Genomic DNA, 19946 nt, shown 5'->3' with positions numbered 1-19946 from the left:
CTTCAGGGAGCTTTTGTTGGCCGATAGAAGGGGCCTCGCGGTGAGGTACGTGTGTATGGGCCGTTCTAGGTGGGGAAGGAAATTAAGTCACCCACGAAAAGATGGCCTAGCCATTTTTTCAGGGGTCAAAACTAAATAAGGCCTGGCCTTATTTTGTGAGAAATACGGTAATAGTTTCTTGGTTGTTTCTGAAATATTTTTGATATATGGTAGTGTTATCCTTTTCGTGGTATATATTAATTATGCTGTATTGGGTTAAGTGGTCAGGCACTTTTGGATAAAGTGTGAGTACCTATTTTATTGGAAAATGCTGCATAGTGGCCTGTTTTCTTCTTCTGGTGTATTGTGTTGCTACTGTGCATTTCTTTTCATCTGAATAATATTCTTAGAGAGCTCTTTTTGTGGGATGTTGGATAGTTACTTTAGAAATGGAGCACTTGGTTAATTTATATGATTTTTCAATAGAAATTTCTAATTTGCCGCCATTTCCTCTGCTGATAGGATATCCAGGAAGGGAGTGTATTGTTATTTTCTCCTTCCTTTATGAATTTTATATATTTGAAAATGATATTGATTGCTTAATATATTTTCTCCGGTTTTTTTTAATGACAAAGGTGTTGCTTACATACTGGATCTATACTTTTGGTTGTATGTGTGGGATGCTGCATTACAGTCTTTGCTATGAGCCCTCAGAGTGATGGTCCCATGAGTATTCCTCTAATTTGTTGGTATATTTATCGATCAAACTGAAAGTAGGTAGTGAGGCAGAGGTTGATGAGGTCCATTATTCTGAATTCCTCTATCTTAGTATACTTGGCTACGTGAGTGTGTGTTGTAGTACTACTGCCATGGATTCTTTCACTAGTTCTGGATCTATAGATGTACAGGCTTCTGTAAAGTTGAATAAACCATAATTTTGTTGCCTTCTGATTTTGTGAAGGAGCTTCTTTGATTTTTTTTGGAGACATTTCTTCTAAAAACAGAAGGTGATTCTATGGTTTCATTCAATGAAACAACCAAGTTTAAAGAGTGCCAAGGACTACATAGTTCCACCTTGAGCTGGATATATTCTCTTCTGTTCACTTTAGAGAAAGTCAATGATTTTTGCTGTAGTCAAGATATGGGTAGAAAAGGAATATGTTTGGTTTACAGTTAAATTTAAAGGTAGATGATTATTAGAAAAGCCATATTTTTTACTGGGTTGAGGACACCTCTGATCCACCAAGACTGTACTGGGTTTTCCAAACTTGCTTGCATAAGAAATTTAAAGGATCTTCAAAGATTGCTTGAATTAAATGGAAACTTAATAAACAAAAAGACATTTATATGTATCTGACAGTCCCAGGCTTAACAGAGTTAAGAAATTACAGGAATAAATTACAGTAGAAAACAGTTAATGAGTTTGAGTTTCAATGAAAAGTTTGTATTGCTTTTATTTATTATTTCTATCTTTTTCACAATGAAAGATATATTGGACTAGATAATGCCACCAAAATGAAAAACGCTGCTGTACAACAGGAAAAAAGAACATTTGATTTACCCTGAATTTGGCCAGAGGAGCCCAATGAAAGTGATAAAGCTGCACGCCTGAGTATAAACTTATACTCTCTATATAAACTCTACATGTAAACTGAGTATAAGATACTGTGTATATTCACAATATATGGAAATTGGCTTGAATTGTAGGATATGAGTGAATAGTTTTTTTTTAATTAAAGTGACTTACAAAACAAAATTAAAATACATTGGCAATGGATTGGATATTAAAAATATATAAAATAAGACAAGGCTGGCTTGCATCAATTTCAAGAGGAGAAAGAAACTGTGCTTAGCATGAAGAAAGTGTCAATATTGATTTGAGTTAGGAAAGAAATAATGAACTGTCAAGTTCCTCTCTGTGTGATCTATTTTATTTTTTGCATCATGATTTATCTGTTTCTATTTTGCCAGTGAGCATTTACAGTAAGTGCACAAATAGTATCCTTAAATCCATTTAAAATAAATGAATATATGATGAATGAATGAACTCTCAGCAAAGAAACAGAGATGAGCGCCACACCCTTGAGTTGGACATGACTGGACAGCGAAACTTTTATACCCCCCTCTCTCTCTAGGTAGACACACATACACAGACAGACAGATAGACAGACAGAGATCTAATCTCCTGATTTGGTAAAGTACACCCTTTTCTGAAACTATCTTTGTTTTATTTAATACTATGCTGATAATTGACTATCAGTCAATTGACTATGCTGATAATCTGTTTCCCTTTAATTATTTCATTAAATTTATATTCTACCCATTTCACTGTCAAGTGACTCTGGGCAGCATACAAACATAAAAAACAGGTACAAAACATTAAAACATATATTAAATTCACAGATTAAATATGTTAAAAAAGCAGAATATTACGGGATGGAACGGGATCTTCTTCCCAGTCCAATAAATGCTTCCAACATGGAACTCTCCCAATGGGGCACCTCGCCCATCAGCAGAGCTGGGCTTGAGGCTCTTATGGAAGGCCAAGTAGGTGGGGGCCACAATGTTCCTGAGGGGGGGGAATGACAACAGAAAAGGCCCTCTTCCTGGACCCTGCTAACTGGAATTCCTTGACCAACAAGGCCCATAGCGTGTCCCTTTGCTGGAATGGGTGGGGTGGCTTAATCCCATTGGGATGATATGGTTCCTTGGGTAGCCTGGGCCATCCATAAATGGCTGTAAAGTTTATAATGTCTTGAATTGGACCCGAAAGCAGACCAGCAACCAGTGCAGCTTATGCAACAGCGGTCTTATATGGCCTATCCTAGGAAGCACTAGAACTATCTTCGTGGCTGCATTGTGAATACATTTCAAGGCAGTCCCATGTAGAATGTATTGCAGTAGTTCAAACACGAAATGACCAGAGCATACGTGACCAAATTCAGGGACTTGATGATCTGTGACACAGGTAGTAGGTTCTGTGGATAGGTTAGTGTTGATCTATCATCGTCATTCAGCTCCAACACAGGACATGACCAAGAAACACTTCTTACTGTTAGAGAATCACTCTTTATTATGATTACACAATTCTTAATATATTAAATTGCAGCTGAAATTAAAGGTGTGGATGCAAATTGTGCTATAAAGGGGTACACAAGGCCAGAAAGATCTTAATGAAAAAAAGTACTTGAATTTATTAGTCAAGAATGATTTTATTGTTTTGTGTAAAAAGTACTGCATTTAATTTCATTTTGTTCCTCTTCCATGTTCTTCTATAACAGTAGCCCTGTAGAGAACTTTACATAATGACTAGATAGATGAAAGGCACCTAATAAATATAATTTGTGTTTTGCCTTATATCAGCATTCTCTTAACTAAACCGTACTTGGATTAGAATGGTTACTAATAGTATTCATCTTGTCTCAAAATGTTTCTGCATCCAGTTATACAAAAGCTATCATCGCTGCCCCTGTGTCAGCTAAGTATGAAAAATGAACGTTGCCAAATTAGATGCTTTCTGATCAAGGGGTGAAATGAGGGAGAGGTATCATTGTGTACAAGTTTTACATATTCTGATTACTGGATAATTCAACAGAAAAGTATTTCATTTTTTTTTGCTTCTTAGGTTATGCAGTCTGCTACTCAGGATTGTAATGCAACAGATGTTAATACTTTCATATCAAGGCCATCCTTGTTGAGATATGAACTATGGTGTATGACAGTGGGATGTATATAGTTTGATTTTTAATACTTCAATAGCCCAAATGAAAACAAGGATTTATTCATTTTTTAATAGTTATTATTTTATCATAAAAATAAAATACAAAACAGTAAAACAAACAAAATGAAACAAAACAAAAGCATACATTTAACCCTAACAGTGACCAAAAGAAATAGTGTGCACATAAAAGAGGAAAAGTGAACAATTAAATGTAACATTTAACATGTAGAATGCACCGTGGCTGCAATGAAAAGAAAAAGCAGTAAATTCTCCAGGTAGGTGGTAGGTTGGTAGGTAGGTAGAAGAAAGAAGAAAAATCAGTCAACAGATTGAGCCTAAACACTAATTTTGAAATTCCTCTGTTAACTATCTATTATTATATTTAGCACATAGAAAGTCCACAGTTTCAAGTCTCTTATAAAGCTATCTAGTTATTCATTTTGTGCATTGCTTGTAACAAGGACCAGATTAATATAGATCTATTCTAAAAGTCCATTTATTGAAATTAGATCTATCTTTGCAGAACTAAGAACTGACATCATTGGTTTTTGGTTGGTCATATCTCATCTAGAATATGGTGCTCAGCTCAGGGAACAACAGTTTTGGGAGGACACTGCTAAATTGGAATAAGTCCAAAGTAGAATAACCAAGCTAAGGAGTTTTGGAAAAAAAACTCACAAGGAACAGTTGGAGGCAATAGGCACATTTAAGTCTAAAGAAGAATAGACTCTCTGAAGATTTTATATCTGTCTCCAAGTGTGTGAAAAAATGTTATGTACAAGATGCAGAGAATTGTTCGTAGTTGTTTCAGAAAATGAAATAAGAAACAATGGTTAAAAAAACAAGAAAGTGGATTTCAGTTGGACATGAGACATGTTATGGTAATTTTGCTATTCAGCAGTGAAACAAAATTGATGATAGAGGTATTTTTCCAAACCAGTGCTGTCATTCAATGAATCTTTTGCATGTGAAAAAAACTGCATTATCTCAAAACCTCTTGAGTTCAGTTGTTTTCCTTTTCAAAGAAAACTATCCTATAAAAACTGAGTTTCAGATAGTGTTCACAAAGCTCAAGTCAAATAAACTCTTTCTGATATGATAGTATCCAGATATTAATACAAAAGAAATATAGAATTGTGGTATTCGCCTATTTATGAGATATTTTGTAGCGGCAAAGTATGCCCAATGTGTTTTAATGTTTTAAATGAAGGTAAGATAGGAAGTATTACTTTATTACAGTGTAGTCAGTGTAAGGTTGTCATACAAACCTATATAATAAGATAGGTTGGTCTACTTGGAGTATTCATAATACAAGATAAAACATTTAGAAAAGACAGAGGGCGAAAAGGAAGGTGTGGGGGAAAATGTGACCTTAGGGACTAAATCAATAAAAATGGAAAGATGGTTGGAATAGAAGGTTTGAATGAGGGATTTGAAGTAAGAGGAAAAAGCGATACAATTTCCATGGAAGAAATTTTAGGAATAAGGTACAGAAAGGGACAGTGAGCTGTCATATAGGAAGAAAATGTTAAAAATAGGGTAAAGTTGAAAAATAAAGATAACTTAAAAAGAAATCTTGTGCTTAATGGAAAACAGTAAAAGAGTTTGAAAAGTTTATGTGCCTAGATCTATATTTGAATTGTTGCTGCTATGAAATAGCGCAGTACTATTTGCAGAGATTTTCTGACAGAGGGGTGTGCGGGGGTGCCATTTGGGAGCCGCCAGAACAGCATTCCACCCTGTGTTAAAAAGTAAAAAAATGAGTGGTTTGGGTGAAGAAAAATCGGGGGCAGGGCAGGGAGAGAATCAAGTAACATTGTTGAAACTACATTTAGAGGCATGCACTGCTGTTGGAGTAGAGAGTAATGACAAAGAATGAAAAATGGGACTGAATGTTTTGGCATTAATTTCTATAAAGGAAAATTCATTTATAAAATAAAATATTTCACTTAATGTAGTATTCTGTGTCTTTTGCACATTTTTATCAGCTAGTATAAGAAAATGCACAGAAAACAACCATTGGCTAGAAACCTGTCTGAATTACAACTTTGAGCCAATTGTCCTTTTCTTTTAGCAATTTAAACTATTATGTATTATTTAGCAGTTTAAACTATTATGTATTATTTTCTTTTCTACCAATATTTAATAAGAATAAAATTTACGCCAAGGGACTAGAGGTAGCTGCTATTATTATCTTTAGTAGAATTTTTAAAAACCCAAATATTGGATCATGTTGGCATTACTGAATCTTTTAATTTTTCAGTGATTATTGTTGCAGGATTGTGTAAGATGAAAGAAACTAGGATAGATTAAAACACTTATTTGAAAGCTTTTTAATATATTATTTCATTTCTGCATATATTAAAAATACTATATTGTTCGATTTTGTCATGTTCACTGGTTCTTATGATTTAACTCCTTGAAAGCTATGAAGAAGTAATGAAAGAAATTACCTGTCTTAAACTGATAGATGCTTTCTATGAGCTACTTCTATTTTAGTGCCCTTTAAATTCAAACATGAGAAAATTGCAGAAATTTACAATTCAATGTGTGTTTCATCAGGGAGGAATTCACAGATTGTTTTGACACCCAGTTACAAATTCAGCATGAAGATGGACGTCTCATGAAATTTGCAGCTGCTGATTGAATTTATATTTCCATAAAGCCCATCAACAGTAGCAGCCTGAAGGGAAGTGTTGGGGGGAAATGACAAAAAATGTGAGGCTAGCATTTTTCTTCAGAGTTATAATGACAAATTACTTGTAATAAGGTCTTACACTGACCAGGATTAAACGAAAAATATAGGCAGCCAGAAGGGAGTTATTTCTTTCCTTCCCCCTCCCCCATTGATTTGAACTAAAACCATCTAGAGCTGATATCTAAATATATGTTTAGTCATCTGCAGGATATGCTAAATGCAGCCACAAATCAGAAATGTTCTCACCTTAGAAAAAAAAAGGAAGCATTTGCAGGTAATTATAGAGAATTTGTCATACAGATAATCTTATTTTATAGTAATGTCCTGCGTTTGAAGATGAATGTTATACTCACACAAAAGTAGGCCATCTTCATAGGAATCCCCCCGTGCCCCCATCATCTGCCTTTTCTTTCCCTTTCAGTCTGAAATTGGTTTTCAGAGGGAAAAAGCTTATTTAAGCAGGGGAAAAGCTTGTTTAAAACCTGTAAACAAAAAAGAGATTACTTTGATGTTCTAATATTAATAAAGCAATTGGTAAATTAAAACAAATTGTACATATTTATTCATGCTTTGAAATATTAACATTTACAAACTCTTCCTATAGAGGAAAAGGGAAAATGTAAGTGTTCTTTAAGGTATTAAGCATTATTTTGGCTATAATATTGTAGTTATTAAGAGAAGGTCTTTTTGGGTTAGAAAAAGAAAAGCTAAAGAAGCAACTTCTAATCTTCTTTGCAGCAACTACAAACAAGCTTATTATCCCTCTTTAAGATTACATTACAAAGATCCCTTACGTCCTATATTCAACCCTTTTTTCAATCAGCAAATTCAGAAATTACAATTTCACTTTTTTCCAATTTCAGTAAAAGGCCCATAAAATATTTATTTATGTCTTTTATAAATATACTTATTGTTTTATCCCTGACCAGAGAGGTTTTGCCATTTCTGCTAATTCTGCCATCTTTACAATTCATTCCTCTATTATATAGCAAGGTTGTTCTCCAGCTTATTGCAATTACCATATAACAAATCAACCTTCCATGAATCACTTCTAATTGATTGTCCATAAGACCCAATAAATAAAAACTCTGGTTTCATCTTAATATTAATCTTTAAAATTAACTGGATTACCATGCGTATTTGTATCCTTTTAAAATAAAATCATAAATCCACTATGCATAGTAAAACATCCTCTTCATGTATTTCATGTGGTGCCGCTCATCATGTGTTGGATCACAAAGTGACAGGTTGCCATCTGAGAACTTCTACAGAAGGAAAAGTGGACTTTATCCAATTAATAAATATTGTGCTTAATTGATTAAATGACCTAGAGTAGGCATTAATATATAGAATATTTGTTCTATTCTTATGCATCAAAGTATTTGTTATATACTTCCTTCCTTTTGATCCAATTGCATTTCCTCCAGATCCTCCAGATTCAACCTTTCATACAAATTTTGTTACAAATCTATGCTATATGTGCACTGCTTGAAATGTATTCGCAGTAAATGTAGCTGTTTTGAAGATGGGGTAATGATTTTCCCTTCTTGCTACTGTGATTAGCACCGACTGCCATGAATGAGATTTTCATGAACAGCTTTAATAATACCTTATTTTCTCACTGCCAAAGGACATTTTATTCATTTCATTTTCAATCTGTTCAGATTAGTTTGCAGTCTTGGTATTGGCTAGCCTGGACAATTCTGTGTCATCATAGTTTGATAAGCAGCCCATATGTTCTATTGTCTAGGTCGTTAATAAAAACATTAGACAAGTTCTTGTACATTGATTACCAAACAAACTATGAGTACAGAGAATTTTTTTACATAAAAATGCACTGAATACAAAATTTAATGAGTTTCAAAGCAGTTGAGAACCAAGGTACTATTGTATCATGTACAGCGTATATACATAATATATGAATATATGATTTCATACTACAATTCTCAAGTTATTGGAAACTTACCATAAAAGTATGTCTATATCAGTTACAGCACTGAGGAAAATATATGGAATCATTCTTAATAATCCACAATTTCTCCTTCTTGAAACAGGTCAGAACATTAAAGAGAGAAGAATTGTGAAAGCTGTCAGTCTAAAAGAATACCAGTATGAATCTGGAGCCATTCCAACAGAATGGGAAGGTAAGACTTTATTGGCATTGTTGGGGAAAAGCATGACTTACTGACCTCCACCTCTCCCAAGTTGTACAGAAAAGGCACAAGACAACATTTCTAGCCTCACCCTTACTAATGTAAGAATACAGTTTTGTCTTTCTTGACATTTTGTCTCTTCAGTTTGTCCAGGCATCATTTTCTCTTGTACAGTGATGTTCCATGTTAATAGATACAACCCCCCCACCGAAAATGAAACTTGCAGATAGGAATGAAACTTAGATATATAAACCTTGATTCAAAAATCAGTTTAAAAGTATTGACTTTAAAAAAAAACTGGGCAAGTTAATGTCTGAAAGTTGGATAGAAAAATGCAAGACTCAGCTAGCTCTGAGTGCATTTTGAAGTAAGAAAAGCAGTTTTGATCAAATGACACTTGACAAGTATGCATGAAAGCTAAATGCTTTTTAGATGATTTCCCCAAGATTTGGATAAGTTTGCACCTCTAAGATTCTTTTTTCTATTAAAAAAAGTTTTTTTTATAACAAACATGCAAACAAGACATAAAAACATAAAACCATCTTTCAATTATATACATACAGTGTGTCAGTTGGTTACAATCTTTTGTGCTGTCCTTTTTTTGCCATTACTCACAAGTTGTATAAATTCTCACCTTGTCAATCTAACATGTACTTATGTATTTATCAATCATTAATCATTCATTTGACTAAACTATTCCATCATTTTATGCACATCTAAAATTCTTATTATCTAGGAAATAAAACATGTGTGGCAAGATACACTTTTAGTTGCATTTGCTTTTTTAACACAACACTTAAGCATCCTTATAATCACTATAGCATTTTCTCCCCTTTGTGTTTATTGCGGCATTGAATTGAAAGGATTTGTGAAGAGCTTAGAAATAAAGTGTTACAAATAAGCTGTAGTCTCTTTTTTTTCTTTAAACATAGCTCCTTTTAGGAAATGTGGAGAAAACGTTCAGAGTACTTTGTTTTCTCATCTATTATTTAGGCAAAGAAGGTGTGCAATGTATTTTTGTTTGTGACAAAGAGAACAAGAGCACTCCAGGTGCTTAAACATGAAGAGCAACATTAACTGGATTTTTTTACTTAACATTTCAACTGCTAAATATTTCAGTTTAGAGACTGTGATAAAAAAAAACCACAGGCCACAGTTCGCTTTTTCTGTAAGAGAAGAAGTTTGGGTTTTAATGGCTGCAGCATTTACATAACTTTGTGTTCAAAACATTTCACTACATCAGTTCCAATTACGGAAAATATTTATTCCAGTTTTAAAAATTTATCCTGTATGAAGCTATGGGAATGTATCTTTTTCATGCTGTATTTTACAGTCTGTGTGTTCAAATTGTCCCTCTTTCCTTAATGGATAACATTTGGTGATTAATGGGAGTTTTAATTTGCATGCCCACTTTTACACTTATTACAATGCGCTATATGCCACTAGGAGTCTGAAAGTTCAATGAAAATCTCATGCATACTAATGAGAATGCAGATGAGCACTGAAATGAAAGAATGTCCAGTTTATCTTGCTTACATTCTGCTTAGAAAATGTGGTAGCATTATCATGAACACATGCTGCAGATAATGCTATACTATATTTATAATTAAAGACAACTGTTTAATTAGATGATTTGAACTACAATGGATTTACAAAACTGGAGGAACATGTTGCAGAATTGGACTCTGTCTATATGTTTCTACACTTTCTTTGTTCATTTTTGGTAGGAGGGTACTGTTCCACTTAGAAATTATTTTGGCTGCAATTCCATGAAAGTGCTTTGTTTTGTTAGGATAGAACTTGCAAAGTTTTTTTTTCTAAAAACAGATGACACATTGGCTATGTTTCAAAATTTGAAGAACAAGGGACAGTTCTAACTAACAATTACTAAAATTGGGTCTGCTTTTATTTCATCTTTTTTTTTTCTCAACTGAAGTACAGATTTCTTATGCAATTCACATACTGTAGCATAAATTCTTTGAGAATTACTAACTTCCAATAAAAGCATTGGATTTATTCGGGGGGGGGGGGAGAAGAGATTTATTATTTTAGTAGATTATATAGACTAACATCTTTCACAATCAGCACTATTGGAAGAGGTGAAGGAACAAGTTAAGGATAAACCATCATGGAGAAAATCTATCTAGGCGGTAGCTAGGAGTAAAAAATGACTTGATGACAGATAATCAATCAACAGTAGCCAAGTGTGAATATACCGAGTAGTATATATTGGGATACTATGTTTTTGAAGAATAAGGAAGTAAAGAAGTATCTGTGAGGTTGCTTCTTGTTATAATGAAATTAGATTATTATTCATTTTTAAGTTCATTTGTAGCTGATTATGAAAGATGTGTGAATTAATATCAGAGAAATCAACAGTAAAAATAGCCATCCATATTGGTCTGGTATTGAATCTAGTACAAAAACCTTTTATTTATGATTTCATTATCTCTTTTTATGCTGATAATCTTCAGTTTCACTGTCTCTTTCCCAGCAGAAATACAGTTCTTGCAGATAGAAAAGAAAATGGTGATCTGAACGATACAATATTTTTGTAGGAGGAGTTTATTGTGAATTATTTGCTTTCTTTTAAATAAGCTTCCAAGACATCTTATTGAGGTTGGCATTTTTAAGTCAGAACAAATTAAAATAATTTGGATGAATAAAATACATTTTAATATTTTTAAAAAAATGCATATTAATTTTTATTACCAGTTCTTCTGCTTCAGTGATTCAGTTCTGGTCTTTTAAAATAACATCATAACTTCTTAAGCAGATAATTGTCATTTTTCAGGATTGCTTTATATCCTGCTTTAAAAAAACAACTTAAAAACATAGGTTCCCAATATATTTACAACTGAATATTGTGGTTTAAAAAGTCTAGAATAGTGATGAAGTGTTGATTAGGATATTTATTAGTTCAGCTTATACTCAGTCTTTCAATTAAAGCAGCTTTATCTTTAATGCAAAAAATAGACAAATATTAAAGATGAAAATATCCAGCAAACAGAGATGTGCTATGTTCAGTTTCGGGGAGAGCAGAGATACTTTGGGTCTGGCATGGGCACTTCACGAGAAAGTCCAAATATTTTGAATTTTGTTCTACAAGAATACAAAATATTTGTTATATTCTGATAGGGCTAATTTATTGTGGGTTAAAGAAAATGTTTGTTTTTTTAATTTAGGATTTTATACTGTTGCTTCTGTGGCTGTTTTAAAATTAGGGCTAAATTCACTGATGATAATGAAAGTGGGTTATTTGTTGATTTAAAGAAACATTTTTGTATAAATTTACAACCATTCATTTCTTTTTTTTGTAGATAAAAGTTTTTTATTTTTAAACACAAACATACACATACAAAAACATAAAAACATAAAATCCTCTTCCGTTTTATATAACATTCATTTCTTTACCATTTGAAGATACAATAGCTTTGAAAATAATGACTTATGACTGGTCCTCGCATTTAGAACCAGCACAGGATCAAATTTCAGGCCCTTGATAACCTGCATGTATATATGAGAGTTGTTGCATTCTGGGGTCATGTGATTGTGCTGAGATGGTTGGCAAACAAACTTAATGATAATTTGTGACCTTTTCAGCCAGCTTCTAACAAGCAAAGTCAATGGAGGAAGCTGGATTTGCATGACAACGACATGATTTACTTATGACTCACTTAACAATCATGGCATAAGAGATTGTAAAATCAGCCACAACTCATCACTCACCTTGGAAACTCTCGTCCTAAGTCAAGGATTACTTGTAAAAGTTAAAAATAACGTAAATAACTTTAAAAATAGTTATATGGAAAGGTAGCTTATATTGTTGATGTACAGTAGGTATCAAAAGAAATATAACAATGGGAAATATTTGATATTTTTTGTTTTTAATTTTCTTAGCATGGATGAAGAAAAGAAGAAACAATCCACCTACACTTGAGGTAAGATGTGTTATTACATATACTGTATAGATTGTTTCAGCTTTATTTTTTATTATGTCCCAGGCTGAACTTCCAGCCTTTTCAGTCAAACTTTTGTCAATTACTGTCATCTCAGTGTGGTTGTTAATTTTTAATTGGCATAATAACAATAATTCCTTGGCCTCTATAGCTATCTCTGTCTCTTGAGGGCCTCTGAAAGGTCCTATACTACTTCTACCTATAATTTTGGGGTTGTTGTTTTTATTTTGCTGAATTTTCTCAGGTTCTTCTTCAAGACCCTTAAAGCGAGAAATTGCTGGAATAATTACGTGACATTTTTTTCCATCTTACAGCAACACTGCTCCTTCTTTACCAGATACATTTGTCCCAAAAAAGTTGGAGAAAGGCTGGAATATATAGGAAGTGTGTGTGTGTGTGTGTGTGTGTGTGTGTGTGTGACAGAGAGAAAGAGAGAGAGAGAGAGAGAGAGAGAGAATGTTCTTGAATTTACAGCATAAATGATCTTAAAATCTGAATCGTGAACCTAATCCAAAGAAATTACCTATTCCTTTCCCTGCCTCCTACTCTAAGACATGTGTAAATCTGTGTGGCAGTTCATTTGTATTTTGATATTATTATTAAGACATTTTTTTTCTAAAATGGCTGCCAGATAGATTGATTTGGTTTCTGTATTAGACAGCCTCTTGACAACACCTGCTGATACAGTAAATGCTCTTTGACAGCTGTTGAAGGGAGGGGTGCCTGTGACCATATTTCTTGTTCTATAGCAAATCTCCCTGCCCACACCTTTCACTGAGGCAAGTGACAAATTATCTTCCCCCAGTTCCCACTTTTTGGGAGATGGGCAAAGAATTTGAAATGTCAGTTATTGTATTTTATTGAGCCTTTATTCTATTGTCTCACTTACTGCCCAAACAGATTCATCCCCAAATCTTGCCATTATACTTATACTGTTTTCCTGGGAACATCACTGTATGAGCTGACAAAAAGAAATTCCATTTTTCCTGCTGTCTTCTTTCCTATCTTTGCAATGCTATATCTGCACCATGTAACCTGCACCATGTAATATGTTGGGCTTGTTGGTTGGAAAGCAGGCATCCCAGTTTCAAGACCTGAGTGCCAGGCAATGTTCTCACCCCAGCTCCTGCCAGCCTAGCAGTTGGAAAGCATGCAAATGCGAGTACCGTGTTTCTCATATAATAAGGCTGGGTTTTATTTATTTTTTTGAGCCCCCAAAAAACAGCTAGGCTGTCTTTTCAGGGGTGACTTAATTCCCCCCCCCTGCATCCTCGGGTGGGCGGGCGGTGACGGCTTGGATGTTGACCTCGGCATTGGTGGGGCACTTTGTATCAGGAGACCTTCCGCCACCGTTGCTTTCCCTTCTCACTGTGCTGCCGCGGCGTTTGGCACAGCCATGCGGCATTTGGCTCACCCACGTGGGGCCGGCCAGGGCTCCTCCCTGCAATGGGAGCCCAGCAGAGACACTTGGCTTCAGGTGCTCCTGTTGCCGCCTTTCCGGGCATCATTCGAAGGCAAAGCCCATTGTTTTAAAAACAATGCCCTACTTCCGGTATGACAAAGCCTCCCCTGCCTGAGAGGGCAGCCCAACCCCACGTGGGGAGATGAATCTCCCAGGGCTGAAGCGCAGGATCGTCCCACCCCAGGAGAAGTGCCCAGCTGCCATCCCTGCCTGGTGCTGGGCAGAGCGCGAAGAGCTTTGCCTGGGGCACCTAGCGGAGCTGGCAGGTGGGTGCTCCTGCCCCGCAGCAGAGCTCTGGCCAAGGCAGCAAGTGCCTCCCCACCAGGCCGTCCACTCATCCCGCCAGGGCCTCACCGGAGCTCGGCGGGCTGGGCAGAGCCGGGAAAATGAGCTGCAGGTGCGCACCCACCTGCCAAGTGAAAGAGCTGGGGCGACCCGAACTTGGCTTCCTTCCCAAGTCCCTCCAGCCCAACCCCGAAGGGTCCACCTGGAGAGGCGGCCTGAAGCAGTGAAAGTGCCCACCCATCTGTGGACAGGGAGGCAAGGTGATGGCCCGTGCCGTGTCCACTGAGTTGAGCCCCACTGAGTGAGTGCCTTTGCTCGATGCCCATGCCACTGCAGCGTTTGGAGCTACCAGCGCGTTTGGAGATGCGTGGGGACAGGGATGGGCTGGGTGAGGGGTAGAAAGGACAGGCGGCTTCAGGCTCTCTGCCGGACCTGCCGGCCAGGGAAGCAGTGCTGCCATCACCTCGCCTCCCTGACTGCGGACGGGTGGACGCTATCACTGCCTCAGGCAGATTCTCCCGTTGGCCCCTTCAGGGTCGGGCTGGAGGGACTTGGGAAGGAAGCCAAGCTCGGGTCAGCCCGGCTCTTTCGGTTGGCAGGCGGGTGCGCACCCGCGGCTCGCTTTCCTGGCTTTGCCCAGCCCGCCCAGTTCCAGCGCAGCCCTGGAGGATGAGCAGAGGGCCCGGTGGGGAAGCGCTTGCTGCCTTGGCCAGAGGTCCGCCGCCAGGCAGGAGGGCCCGTCTGTCAGCTGCACTGGGCGTCCCAGGCGAAGCTCTTCATGCTCTGCCCGGCGCCAGGCAAGGATGGCAGCTGGGCGCTTTTCCCAGGGTGGGTTGATCCTGTGCTACAGTCCCGGGAGATTCGCCTCCACATGTGGGGCTGGGCTGCCCTCTCGGGCAGGGGAGGCTTTGTCATACTGGTAGTAGGGCGTCATTTTTAAAAGAATGGGCTTTGCCTTCGAATGATGCCCGGGAAGGCGGCGACAGGAGCCCCTGAAGCTGAGTGTCTCCACTGGACTCCAGTTGCAGGGAGGAGCCCTGGCTGGCCACGCGTGGCTGCTCCAAACACTGTGGCATTGCTCTAAATGCCCCGGCAGCACGGGGAGAAGGGAAAGCGGAAGGTCTCCTGATACAAAGCGCCCCACCAATGCCAAGGTCAATGCAAGCAGCACCATATCTGGGTGTGCAACAAAAGTACTTCCTAACAGCAAGCCCCCGCCATTCCCCCCATTTTGCACGTTTTAATATAGGCCTTAATTTGGGGGGAGGGGCTTAATTTCATTTCATGCCTATAAAACATGCTGGGACTTCCTATTGGGGGAGGCCGTATTGTTGGAGAAACACAGTAGGTAAAAGGTATCATTTTGGTGGGAAGGGAACAGCCCTCTGCGATGTCAGTCTGGCCACATGAGCACAGAAATGTCTTTGCACAGTGCTGGCCCAATGGCCTTGAAATGGAGATAAGCACCTTCCCCTCTTGTCAGCAACAAATAGTGGAGTAAAATCCGCAAGAACTCCTTACCATGTAATCAGGCTAAGAAACAACAAAATAAAACCCTGTAAAAGTGGCAAAGGTTTTGAATGGGGGAAAGGATGGCGCCAAAATACATTAGAATCTCCCTCTTAATGGATGAGTATGGCTCCATTACAGCAAACTCCCAAATCTGGCATTCTTCAAGTTGCTTCATCATCAACATATTTTAAAATTCTTGGCTGTATGAAATTACATTTACTTACTAGCAAGCTGTAGATGCTTTCCTTGCACATTACACTAACAGTGACTTATACCCTAATCACTTCCTCATACTGCTGAATGCACTCAGCTCATCGGATGCTTCTGAAGACTACTGGAAACTGCAGTTGGTATGAATTGTTAGTGGGGATTACCTGCCAAGAGAATTTTACAACTGTGCTTTGAGCTCTGCATTACTTTCCAGTAGGTTTACAGGTATAATTCGAAATACTGGTCTATAAAATCCTATACAGCTTGATGCTAAGGTATCTACAGGATTGCCTTCACCTATTAGAAATAGCCTTTCTGGTAGGTTCTTACAAGCTTCTGGTTATTTTGTATGTTACTTTTGCAAGGGAAAGGAAAATGGAGATCGGGTGATGCGTTTTCTTTGTTGCTCCACCAGGAATAGGGAATAGCCTTTCCTTGCAATTAAAGCTCAAGCCTTTTCTGTTAATGTTTCAGAAATTACTTGAAATGCTATTGTTCTGTAAATATGTGGTGACTACTTGATTATCTACATCAGTGGTTCCCAAACTTTTTCAGTCCACCGCCCCCTTGGTGCTACAAACTCCTCCTCTGTGCCCCTCACCCAGGGGTGGGATTCAAATTTATGTGGGCGTGGCCTAATTTGAGGGTGTGGCTTGTTGGTCATGTGACTGGGTGGGCATGGCTTGCTGGTCATGTGACTGGCTGGTGTGATTTGCTGGCTGGGCACGGCTTGCTGGTCACATGACCGGGTAGGTGTGATTTGGTGGTCATGTGACTGGGTAGGCGTGGCCAGGTGACTGGCAAACAAGTGGTCCTCACTCAATAGCCGGTTGTTTAGCAAGTGTTCTAATTTATGACTGGCCTCCCTAGAAATACTTGACCTGTTTTGGAGTTTTGACAGCCATGCATGCACATACACACACACTCCCTTCTAACCCTTCTAACCCTGTTGGAGCAGGTCATTGGACTAGAATTGGCAAAGCATCTCTGATTAGATTCTAGTAGTGGATAAAATCTAATCAGAGATGCTTTGCTGATTCTTGTTGATTTGTTTTATTTGTATCTCTTTATTTTATGTTGCTGAATTGCATTAGACATGTGTGTCCCTTCTTGTGCACAACCCAGAAGCTTTTGTGATTCTTTGCAGCAAAAATTACTGACCTCTGGCTTTGCTCTTCTTTTCAAACATGCTGCCATTGCCGCGTTCTAGGTGCCACCACAGGTCCACCCCATTGAGCCCACTGCATTGGAGGGACCTGCCCAAGCAAGTCAAGTCAATGGGGTGAGCCTGAGAGAGGGAAAGAGAGAGAGAGAGAGAGAGAAAGAGAGAGAGAAGGAAGAAAAGAAAGAAAAGGGAAAGAAAGGAAAAGGGACAAAGAAAGAGGGGGGGATGGAAGGAAGGGACAGAAAGAAAAAGAAATAAAGAAGGAGGGAGGGAGGGAGGAGAAAGATAATGAGATATCTATTCTAGTCCAGTCACCTGCTCCAACAGGGTTAGAAGGGTGTGTGTGTGTGTGTGTGTGTTCTCCTTGTAATTTACCAGTACATTTTGGTTTTGCCTTCTTCAGAATTGGCACTGTAATACATTGGGGAAAAGTAATTTTTAGGTTGGAGATCTGGTCCAATGGATCCTGTTTAAAGCCTCAACAAAATGTGAGAGCTTCCTGATAGTCTTGACCATGTTTCGTCCACAAAACCTTTAATAGAAGCCAAAGATGTTTCAATGTGCTGGCAAAGATGTTTCAATATGGGAAAGGGCCTCAGTCTAAACTAGGCCTCATTCAATCTGATGCATCAGCTCTCTCGCTCTCTCTCTCCCTCCCTCCCTCCCCTCCCTCCCTCCCGCCCTCCCAGACTGGCTTTGTTCTACTTTCCCGATGTCCCTGCGGGGCTGGTGCTTTGAACATGGATGGATGGAGAGAGGGGGGGGCGAGGGCAGGCAGGCAGGCAGACCTTTTGGATGAATATATGGATAGGTAGGTAGTAGGTAAGTAGGTAGATTGGTAAATAAGTAGGTAGGTAGATAGATAGATAGATAGATAGATAAATAGATAGATCTATATTGGTAGGTAGGTAGGTAGACAGAAAGGCAGGCAGGTAGGTAGGTAGGCAGGAAGGCAGGCACAGACAGACAGACCTTTTGGATGGATTTATGGATAGATAGACAGACAGAATGTGACAGCAGCGGCACTTTGGGAAAGTAGAGCAAAGCCAGAGTGGGAATTGAAGTCCACATAAGTTTCCAAGATTGAGAAACATGGGCTGGATATATCAACCCAGCCATTCTGATTAGAATTTAGCATGCTGTTTGATTCTGGCTTAGTCAATAAACCATGGCTAAGATCTTCCTGCTCCTTAATCCAACTGCCTCTCTGCCCCTTCTCCAGCCCCCTGCCCCAGTTCTTTCTTTGGCATCCAATTTTGCAATGTTCCACCCGGGAGGAGGAAGGCATGCAGAAACAACCCAGACCTGCGGAGTCAGAGGGAACGATCACTTGGAAAGCAAGCAAGCAAGCAAGCAAGCAAGCAAGTTCAGGGCTCGGTCGGAAGAACCGGGCTGCAGTGGGGAGGGTAGGCTCTAGGTCTGGGCCGGCCACATAGAGCCGAACAAAACCGAGCTGTGTGCCTTGAAGAGACACAGCTGCACCCACCCCCATCCTGCGTGCAAGCCCTGTTGGCTGGAGAGGCAGAGGCCAGGCAGGCGCTGCGTGCTCCCTTGTTCTCCAGGGAAGGGGGCCCTAATGCTGGACCACCCACCCCTTCCACTGCGCGCCTTGGGAGGGTTTTGCTTTCGGGCCTTCTGGTGTGCCTCTGCTGCTTCCACCGGAGAGGGCAGCCTGCAAGCTAAGGCGCCCCCTTTCCACCACCTCCCACCTCTCCCCTCCTCCAGGCTTAGCAAGGCTTGCCGTGCGCGGGTTCCACATTCGAGGTGCCGGCTACGGAGCGATGAAACAGTCAATGGGCTGCGTGGCCGGCAGTCAGTGAGCCTGCGGGGCCGGCACCTCAAACGCCCCCCTGCTGCCTCTTAGCGCCCCCTAAGGCATCCCACCACCCCCAGGGGCCAGTATCGCCCACTTTGGGAACCACTGGTCCACATGTTTGAATTTTAAACGTAACCATTTTACTTATTTCTCTTGAACTTCGTTTGTGATATTTTTCTCTTACTACTATTGTTGTTATTCCACACTTGTTACAATTTTGAGTGGTGCTTACTGTGAATTTTTTAATTGGCTGTATTCTTTTTATTGGATTGCTGTAAAATGGGATGAGTCAGTTGACCTAGCAGAATATAGTTAGAATGAATGAGTGTTGGTACATTACGCTAAGCCAAAAATAAGGAAGCAGACAAGATGAGTGAATATAGCTTACTCTGATTGTGAATTGAAGAAAGCGCTGGAAAGTTTCCCCCAATACTGTCTCTCTCCTGATACCTGCCACAGTAAAAATAGCAATGCTATTAAATCAAGAAAAGCCAAAGGAAAAAAACCCAGAAGAATTAAAAGAAAGAAGGGAAAATTGTAAGAAAAAGAAAAGTTTGTGCAATTAGCAATAATTCTATTTCAGTACGATTAAAAAAAATGTGTTCAATTAGATGTGTTCAATTTTAATTTTCTTTTGTGTTTTAGCATAAAATGCTTTCCTCTACCATGGGCACTTGAGATTTATTGGTCCCTTGCTTCCAGTATGTCTTCTCCCTGTAAGCAATGACTACAAGAGCTAGGAGAGGTAGGAAGAGTTGTCTAACACATTGAGGGGGTTGCCAGATTTGGGCTGCCTGTTACAAAATATCTTTTCATGAGCTATTAACTTTAGGACAACACATACCATTTTTTTTTGTATCTTTTTTTCAATCATGGTTCAGAAACAAATGACCAAATGGGTTCCATCTAATGCTAATAATAAACAATTGCAAAAGGCAGATTTGAAACAGCTTCCATCCTGCAAGATTGCCTTTACCACCTTAAAA

General features: G+C 38.8%; 1 protein-coding gene across 1 annotated transcript in view; it reads left to right on the top strand.

Moving 5' to 3' along the window:
- The window catches only part of NDUFAF2 (NADH:ubiquinone oxidoreductase complex assembly factor 2), a 44932-nt gene that overhangs the window by 15811 nt on the left and 9175 nt on the right, over window positions 1-19946 (top strand). Inside the window, exons 2-3 of the mRNA XM_026717044.2 lie at window positions 8453-8542; window positions 12452-12492. Coding sequence (XP_026572829.1) covers window positions 8453-8542; window positions 12452-12492 — 131 coding nt within the window. The remainder of the gene's footprint in view (window positions 1-8452; window positions 8543-12451; window positions 12493-19946) is intronic.

Source organism: Pseudonaja textilis, chromosome 2 (genome assembly GCF_049901715.1).
Source record: "Pseudonaja textilis isolate UNSWEBS1 chromosome 2, rPseTex1.2, whole genome shotgun sequence".
In the NCBI taxonomy this organism is placed as follows: domain Eukaryota; kingdom Metazoa; phylum Chordata; class Lepidosauria; order Squamata; family Elapidae; genus Pseudonaja; species Pseudonaja textilis.
Note: the sequence above shows the minus strand (reverse complement) of the source record. Positions and strands in the feature narration are given on the sequence as shown.